Source organism: Salvia hispanica, chromosome 5, assembly GCF_023119035.1.
Source record: "Salvia hispanica cultivar TCC Black 2014 chromosome 5, UniMelb_Shisp_WGS_1.0, whole genome shotgun sequence".
NCBI lineage: Eukaryota > Viridiplantae > Streptophyta > Magnoliopsida > Lamiales > Lamiaceae > Salvia > Salvia hispanica.
In genome coordinates this window covers 16,995,554-17,004,910 of record NC_062969.1, presented here as the reverse complement: position 1 = coordinate 17,004,910, position 9,357 = coordinate 16,995,554, and the positions used below count along the sequence as shown (strand labels likewise).

Below are 9,357 nucleotides of genomic sequence, written 5' to 3'. Positions count from 1 at the left end.
GTTTAACCTAATATGGATACACTGTATTGTTAGGCACTACTTTGGGGAAAAATCTCATGCGATTCTCTTGATTTATACAGGAAATTTCGAACGGTGACATGTGGCCGACAGCCGTTGGGGAGTTTAGTTTCCGACTTGGTCGGAGATGACAAGGTTCCTCAAGCCGTCTTGTAAATTGAAAGTGTTTGGCCTTCGGCCGTGTTTCAGATTGTAGAACATTGATAGAAATTCTATTTATAAATCAGATTGTTGGTTTGGCTTCTATGACGAGATTTGATTGTGCAATCACTAACTAAACATACGATGCTAAGTGGGAGATTGAATTGAAATGGTGAAGCCTAAAGGTAATAGAAATAGCCACTTTGAGCCTAATTTCGTTCACAATCAAATGAACCTGCGTAAGAGGAAAGGAACCCCTATTAGCCCAAATTGAACATGTGAGTGAGAGGACACAAGTGGAGCAACTAACTGACTGGAGTAGAGGAGATAGGGTGGCCAGGCTGGTAGTTAGGAAAAGAAAAAAATGAGGAAAGAGATTAGAGTACAAAGTAAACTAGAAAAATATATATTATGTGTACAAATAGGCCAAGAAATGCATAACCTGGTCAGAGAAAAAGAAAAAAAGAGAGAAGAAAAAGAAAAAGCCTGACCCAGTAGAAGGAGGTAGAGGAATGAGGCCAAAATGACAAGAGCATATCTCCAAATTTTGTGAAGTCAGAACCATGTTAAGGAGGATGTTCCCATTTTCTCTGTCTCCTTATATTTTTATACACTTAGAATTCCAAACATAGATGAGTTATCTACCCTCATATTTTTTATTGAACTTAGAACCCATAGAACTCTAACCTACATACATAATGACCCACATGCCCCATTACAACCCGAAGAAAGACCTTAAGGAACTATTTTGTGTTGGTTGAACTCAGAACTATGGTACAACATTATGAGTTAACATCTCTAGTGATAAATGAGTGATCGAGTGAACCCAACATCAGGTTAAAAACAAGAGCTATCTTGATGAACCGACAAAATGATCAAGTTGTAAAGGACAGGTGGTGGAATAAGAGGTTGATAGTGTGATTGACCTTGAGCTTGTGGGGATGTTTGCTAGAAAATAAGATGTCTTATGCATATATGTGTTCATGTGTTATGTGATTTTGCTTTTAGTTTGAGTCTATGTGTGTTAGAGTCAATATAGCCTAGTTTTTTTAAGTTTAGAGTCGGTCAAGGGAACCATGCATATGAAATCACGTGATCTCTTTTTATCTTGTCTTTTATACTTGAGGACAAGTATGGTTTAAGTGTGAAAAGTTTGATAATGCTCATTTTCATGCATTGACTTTTGGGTGATATTAAATATTTCGTGGGGAGATCATGCACAGATTGTGAGTCTAAATGTGCAGGATAGCCGCTGAATCAGTTAGAAAGTGTAAACGGGCCAAGCAGATGGAAATGAAGCAAAATAGAGCAAAAATTGCATAAATATCGGCAATTGATCAAGAAGAACCATCTTCAAGAGAGCCGACGTTGCAAAATGAAGCATAAAGTAGGTACATGACCAGCAAATAGACCCTTGCTTCAAGGGGAAAAACGTCAAATCACACGAGAAATTCCTAGGAATTGTAGCTCATGGCTGTCCTATAAAAAGGGAGATCAACATGAAAAAAGGAGAGGTGGACATGAGAGAGTTCGGTAGTTAGCTAGAGTCTCATCCTTTACATTCACTCCAGATCCATGGCGTCGTTCGAAGGAGGTTCAGCATAGTCGGAAATCACCGTCGCAACCAGTTAGATCCATTGCTCTTAGAAGCAAAAACAATCTTATTTTAAGCTTTTGAATGTTTTTATCTTTGTGTTTTGTATTCAGACTTTCAAACTTGGTTATCTTTAGCTTATTTGTCATTAGTCGTCGCATCTTTCAATTTCGCCTTTATATCACGAGCAAATAAGCTCTATTTTCTTTCATTTTGTTCGTTTGAGATTCATGAGATGCTTTGTTTTAGTTGCTCGAAGAAGATGAAGTAGAGAAATCATCTTAGAAAATCAGATTCACGATTCTAATTTTACTTTTATACTAAGTTATCTTTTAGCTTTATTCCTTTAGGTTGGTTAGGGAAATGTGGTCCCTTTTTACTTTTCATGCATGTCTCTTCCATTTTAGGTAAAGGTGGTCCACAATCGTTCAAGTCAGGTGCTCTTGTTTGTCCCATTTTCGAATCATAGTGTCCACTAGGTTTACGTGTTCCTTCTAGTTCAGATATATTAGTTTGTCGTTTTCGAGTTCTTTAGTCTAATTGGCCAGTTATGTATAATTTTCTAGTTTTATACTTATTTCAAAGTCAAGTAGGTAGCTCTTCTTTCTTTTTTCTTTTTTTTTTTTGTGGCCAGTTAGGTCTTGCGTGGAAACAACCAACCCATTTCCAAAACATCCAGGCATAATGTTCTCGCTTCTTGTTCATCCTTGTGGGATTCGATCATTTCTTCTCTTCCTTGTGGTGGTCCATAGTTTCGTGGGCTAAGGTTTTGAGGTGTCACTCGGATTAAGTGTCATACGACACGCAAATAGGACTACGGATTCTGCTAGATCCATTCACGTATTCCTCATGCACTTGCACGAACATGGATAGGTTAGTCAGTCTACTGGATTAGTCTTTGATATTTATCTATAATCTGACATGTACACTCGGGCAGCTTCAGAATTTTTGTAAGTTCAAAAACATATAAAACCACTCAAAACTAAGGGGGTAAAAATGGTATATTTAATTCGCACCAACAGACATAAAGTACGCGAAATGTGTCCCTCAAATTGGTTGAGATAAGCACACGCATCCCACACACGAGCGCATGGACTGTGCAAGCGTGATTGTACGTGTTGCGGCATGCAAACATGTTGTGTCAGTAGCTTGCAATATCATGTCTTGTATAGTAGCGTATATTACAAGCATTGGGTTGTAATTACCGCAAAGATATGTAATGCGAAGTTGTATAAGTGATTAATTTTCCTTTTTTAGTTTTTCCATAATAAATGATTGATTTTATTTTTAGCTAAAAACAAAACATCTAATCACTCTTACTTTACATTATCTTAATTTATCATCCATCCTACTTTATTGTCACCATTTAACTGAATAACTATCATTTTCTTAAATCATGTGCTGACAAGAACTCAATCACATATTGTGGGATGGAGGGAGTACTTCATTCATCCCGATCTAAGTGAAACAATTCTATTTTGGTTCAAGATTTTACATAATGATGTTTAGTAAATTAAAATATACTCCCTCCGTTCCACTTAAAATGAAACATTTGGAAATGGCACGGGATTTTATGTAGTGTTGTTTTGTGAGTTAAAGAAGAGAGAGTAAAGTAAGAGAGATAAAAAAGTAGAGATAGAGTTATTTCCATTTTAGGAAACGTTTCATTTTTAATGGAACAAACAAAAAAAGGAAAACGTTTCATTTTTAATGGGACGGAGGGAGTACTAATTAATATAGTATGAGAGGGAATAAAATAAGAAAAAGAAAAGGATTAATCATTATCAAAAAAGGAACTGACACACCTAGTTTCGAGACATTCCATATATTTTATATCAATATGACTATATGAGCATGGCTAGTTTTTCAGAAATACTTTTGAATTTAAATTAGTCACATAACACTAGAAGTTATTAATTGGCAAAATTAAGTACCGCAACACTCTACAAAGGGATCTTAATGGAGGTAGCAAAAAATTTAAAAACTGAATATATGAATCGTACAATTTACCTTGGCACATATATATAGTGAGTACATATTGAAGGTAGGTAACCAAAGAAGAAAATGCCACAAAGGCAAAGAGACACAAAACAAATAAAGGAAGTACACGAATAGTCTGATAACCGAAAAAAACAAGGTACATTGATAAAATACATGTAGGTAAACAACCATTAAATCATAGCCATAAATGCGTTAGTCAATAATTTTCGAGAAAATGGATGTTTCTTGTGTTGCTGACAGTCGACAATTACTAAAAAAATTTTTAAAACAAAGAGAATTTATAACCACTTTACTTGGTGATGTCTAAAATCGATGTATCGTCATACCTGAGGCGGGCGCAAAGGTAAGCATGCTACGCAAAGTCCGTGCATAGACCTCACTTTTGCCTTCTCATCTTCGTACCTTGTACCAACAAGGTTAGCCTTGCAAGCGGCATAATGAAGGTTGGTTGTGTGAGGGTGATCTCTTCCCGTGTGAGCTGCACGACAAAGGAGGAGGAGGCAACGCGTGCCTAACAAAATGCATGTATTTGAGGAAATCACTCATGTTTAGTGATTGCACAATCAAATCTCGTTATAGAAGCCAAACCAACAATCTGATTTAAGTATAGAAAATCTATCAATATTCTACAATCTGAAACACTTCCAATTTACAAGACGACTCAAGGAACCTTGCCATCTCCGACCAAGTCGGAAACTAAACTCCCCAACAGATGTCGGCCACATGTCACCGTGATATTTCCTGTATAAATCAAGAGATTTGCATGAGATTTTTTCCCAAAGCAGTGCCTAACAATACACAAGATTATCCATATTAGGTTAAATTGGGCATCTTCACAACCTTATAAAAAACGCAGCATACCTATCTAATAGTCCGACACAAGCACAAGCATGCCATCTAATAGAATTTTATATGTTACGGTCAGAAACAAAATTGTGTGATAAAATTTACCTCAAAACACTGGGCATTAACATCGTTCAACCAACTACACTGTGACACTGAAATCATTCGGGTGGGTCACGTCCTCACTAGTTCCCAGCGAGGGCTGCTCTCCAACACCAACATTAGTAAGGGACTCACATGGATTTTCCTCCGATCCATGAGAAAGGTGGTCTTCATCAACTTCTTCGACTTCGTGCTGGTCAACTTCATTAGTGCCGTTGTTTTCCATCACCCCACCGATTCTCTGAGTGGGTGATAAGGCGTGACCAGGAATCCGTGGGAGGCCCAGATTTTGTTCGTGATCAACCTCATTGGGCACGTTATACACTTGGATATGCATGCCTGACGCATAGAATTCCTCAGGATCATCTTTTCGTCTGCGTTTACTTGTACCCCTTCTTACCCTTTCCTTTCCTCTGATCTTCTTGACAGCCTCACTCTCTGAGTTGTCCAAGGACACGGTTGATGCTCCAGCATGATCCCTCAGGCATTCATGTGCGATGTACCTGATTCTCGTAACAGACTGTATTTGTAGGTCGTCCATTCCGTGCGTCGAGAGGGTATCTGCTACATGTGCAATGTCCCTCAGTGCAGAATTCTGTACAAGATATCGAATTACGTAAATATTACCCTACTGATAATTTGAATTGAGGCAGAGGCTTTCTTACTTACCATTCTCTGAAACTCTGATGAGATAGGTATAGGCCTTCCTACCAGCCTCCGCGTGATTCTTGAGTACCAGTTCACGTATTGGCCCTCATCGAGGACTTCCTCAGCCTCCACAATATGGAAACGGCGATTTTCCCATTCATTTATCTCTGCCTCCATTTTCCCAGATAGATCTACCCCGCCATCAACACCACGGGTCTTCCTTTCCCAATGCTGCACTTCTTCCGGGATCATTTGATGTATGCCAAACTGCCTTAGGCAACGATCTGGAAGGTGTCTTTCTGCCTTGTCGAAGCAAATCAACATTGTCTTGGATCTTCCGAGAATGAGTTGGTTTAAGATGCTCTCAGGTATAATAGTATGGCTGATATTTGCATACGGACACCAATCAACCTACAATAAGAAACAGGACTGATCCATTACAGACCAGATTGTACAACTAAAAAACTGAAAGGTCGTACGCAAGCATGTCTAAACTCACATCGGTAGCTTTTAGAGAATCCAAAGCTTTACGGTAGAAGACCACGTCACGATTTGAGGTTGGACCGCTCTGTTTCCCTTTCCACCTAAGTACAAAAGGAAAACATTCATGGATAGGATCATGATGAAGTTTAGGCCGACCAACATTGAGGTGATAGTAACTCCAGCACTGCAAAAAAGAACGGCATAACCGTTGCAGTTTATAATTCAGACTTTTTCTAAAATAAATGCCATTGTTGAAGTGTTTGCCTGGTAGTGACATTAAGCATTTTTGGGGCAATAGTATCATTCTGCAAAAGGAAAAAGATATGACCGAGTTAGTTTTACTTCACCTGTAGCAGCGTCAAACAGCCACTAATAGTGCTTTGCGATCTAAGGGAGGCATTACCAAGTGCCCTGTATAAGAAGGACAACGCTGCTGCACCCCATGCATACTTCCCAGCTTCATCAAAATTCTCAAATAATGGGAGGTACATAACTGGCACTTTATTACCGGTCGTGGTTGAAAAAATTGTGCTACCAACAAGATATAGAAGGTAGGCACGAGTGTGGCGCTCGACGTCTTCAATGGAAGCATCTTCAGGGCATATGGAGAAAGTTTCTTTCAGCCAGCTCAGCTTCACCATCCCACCACTCGTGTACCCTGAATCTGGTGCTTTACCCAGATATTTGATACATACTGAATCACAGGTTGTGTACGTTACACCTATTACAGGTTCACCATCGATTCGAAGTCCAAGCAAGTAAGCAACATCTTCGAGTGTTATGGTCATTTCCCCGACAGTCATATGAAATGTATTAGTTTCTTTCCTCCATCTCTCCACTAGAGCAGATATGAGTGGATTATCAAGACTAATTGCGGGGATTAATCTCAAATAGCCAAATCCAGCCCTCTTAACTAATTCAATTTGACTCTCAGTAAGTAGCCAACGATCAAGCTTTGAAGTATGCTCATGGCATCGAAGTGCACCTCTCTCCTATTAACATTAAAAATAAACCCTTACAAGCTATAAATCTTTTCAAAAACCAAGACGGAAGATGAGAAGCTGCACAAGTGCCAAAGTGAAAATACCTGTCCCTCCCAAACTGCAGCTGAAACATGCTTATCTTGATCTTTTAAAATGGAATCATCAATTGGTCCAGGGTTGGTTGCATAATAGTCCATCACGTTGCTATAAGTAGTTACATCTGTCCAAAATGCAAAAGACAGTACCAAGGATGGATTAGTCACTGCAGCTAATTTTGTCTTCAAATAATGAGGATCTTATATTCAAGTTATAATACCTAATTTCGTAAATCCTAAACCCAGCCTGGTGTGCCAACTATAAATCACACGTAAATATTGAAAGTAATAAGGAGATCCTGGAAATACGATTCCTCAAAGTGATGAAAAAATTTGTCTGTGACAATATCCAACCTAAGAACATCACAGTATCACACTAAATATATTTCTAAGATGAATTAAATTTAACTATCATGAGTGAGAAGACATAAGAGATGTTATCTGGCGTTTACTGGAAAACTGGAACACAACAACAATGACAGCGAGTGCGAGTTACCTACTTAAAAGACAAAAAAAGGGTAAACTTGATGCAACTCTACAGTAAAATTATGAAATTGGGTGTTTGTCGATCATATATGAATTGTCTGCACTAACGCTAAATATTTGACCTGATTCATTTTACTAACTTAGATCCCTCAATTGAAAACTACTGCCTTTGACCTCATTGGCACCAACGCTTATATTTAACCTAATTCTGGGCAGCCTTGTAGTCCACGATACTTTGTGCACTGCTTTACGAGTTGCATAACAATCTCTATCATGAATTATAACTACTTTGATTTTGACAATGGAATTATAGAGTTGAATCAGACTCCATATGTACAGCTAAAATGCCCACATCCCACTTGTCATGACAGACATCCTAATCCAAACTAAGTGCTTAGAAAAGGTAATCATGCTCATAACACTTGATATCCCAGTAAAAGTGTAATATTGGGTATAAAAGATATAAAGGTCCACATTAAGTCATCGCACAATATTTCTCTAATGAAACTAAAGAGCTTCTGTAAGCTTCAAAGACCGCATTTACTTAATCCCTTGTCAATAACCTCTCTAAGATGCCATCATAATGATTTTATCGTTGTCTCAAGCTAGTTGGAAATCTGTGCATCTTCATGGGATAATCGAACTAGAAAATGAAGATATGTGTTACAACATATCCTGAAATCCCACAATAGCCACCCACACTCCCCTAATAACTCGACTCGGCCCATAACATCCCTACAACCACTAATTTAATTTCCTAACCTGAGGTACTAGATACTTTTATTTCAGCATTAGAGAAAAGCAGCAACTAATTGAAACTGTCTATGCAAGACTGATTGAGCATATAGTGCTAACCTCGACCTACAAACAATAGGTATTATAAAAAGCTTCAGCCAACCATTTAAGGAAAGGACCTTTTTTTCCAGAAAAATCGAAGGTTCGTCATCAATTAAAGTTAGATTTTTAGGGATTTTATTAGAAAACTAATCTGAGACACAAAATTCAACAGCAAACCTGCAATTAAACGATAGAGGCAGAAATAATAACAGAATTAATACCGAATACATTGAATCGGCTCATTCGTTGTGGTAAAATGTGGAAGAGAGAACTCACTGGGGGTCGAATAATAATCTTCGGACTTCATATTGATTGATTCTCTCTGTGAGTCCTTTTTCCTATTGAAAATCCCCCATAACAGCGGTCAAATTGAAGCAATTTTGGAAATTAAGGAGGCAGTGCTTAATTAATTGCGATAGGAAAGAGGAGTGCAGATTTTACGAAAGACAACGACAACAAGAGACACACACGCAGAGAGGAGAGTGTGGTCTCTGTAGAGAGAAGAGGGATGAACGGATTGGCAATTTGGCTACCAAGTGAAAATCAAAGCCCACTAGATTCAGTATAAGAGCATCCGCAATGGTCGGTAGGCCAGCCATAGTAGGCCAGTCATAGGCTAGCTATAAATGCCGCAATAAAAATAATTCAAAATATACTACATTTACGGAATTAAATTTACGACACATATACTGAAAAAATTCGTTAATTTTATTTAAATAAAAAAAGTACATTAACCAAAAATAAAAAAAATTACATAATAAAATAAAATCCGGGCTTCCACACACGAGCCACCGTCCCACGGGTATCGTGGGAGTCTCGAGATCCGCTCGTCGCCGGAATTTGGACTCGTTGTTGTTGTCCATCGCTCGATGTTGCTCTTGTACAAAAATTTAGAGAGAGAGAAAACTCGTTAAAACAAGTGGTGCAAATGAAAATGAAACTAAAATCGCGTATATATAGTTTTTCAACAATTTTTTTAAAAAAATGAAAAATGGGCGCTGGCCGATCGCTCGCCGATCGGCATGCCACAATGGCGGCCAGCGCATCGGCTAGCGCCCTCAAATTAGCGTGCGCTCGCCGGTTTCTTCGCCGAAATGCGGCTGGCCGTTTTCCAATAGTTCGGCTA

General features: G+C 38.5%; 1 protein-coding gene across 4 annotated transcripts in view; it reads right to left on the bottom strand.

The window, feature by feature from the left end:
- LOC125187936 (protein MAIN-LIKE 2-like) overlaps positions 1-8,754 on the bottom strand; it is a 9,599-nt gene extending 845 nt beyond the window's left edge. The window contains exons 1-7 of one of the 4 annotated variants that reach the window (XM_048084614.1): positions 8,453-8,754; positions 6,918-7,033; positions 6,178-6,822; positions 5,847-6,014; positions 5,369-5,758; positions 4,706-5,294; positions 4,307-4,495 (exon numbers count right to left, since the gene is read on the bottom strand). In XM_048084614.1, the coding sequence (XP_047940571.1) occupies positions 4,740-5,294; positions 5,369-5,758; positions 5,847-6,014; positions 6,178-6,822; positions 6,918-7,033; positions 8,453-8,474 (1,896 nt within the window). In that variant the 5' untranslated portion in view covers positions 8,475-8,754 and the 3' untranslated portion in view covers positions 4,307-4,495; positions 4,706-4,739. Of the gene's footprint in view, positions 1-4,306; positions 4,496-4,705; positions 5,295-5,368; positions 5,759-5,846; positions 6,015-6,177; positions 6,823-6,917; positions 7,034-8,452 lie in introns of those variants that run through there. The other 3 variants (XM_048084611.1, XM_048084613.1, XM_048084612.1) reach the window with 3 other exon arrangements.
- Positions 8,755-9,357: the final 603 nt, after the last annotated feature.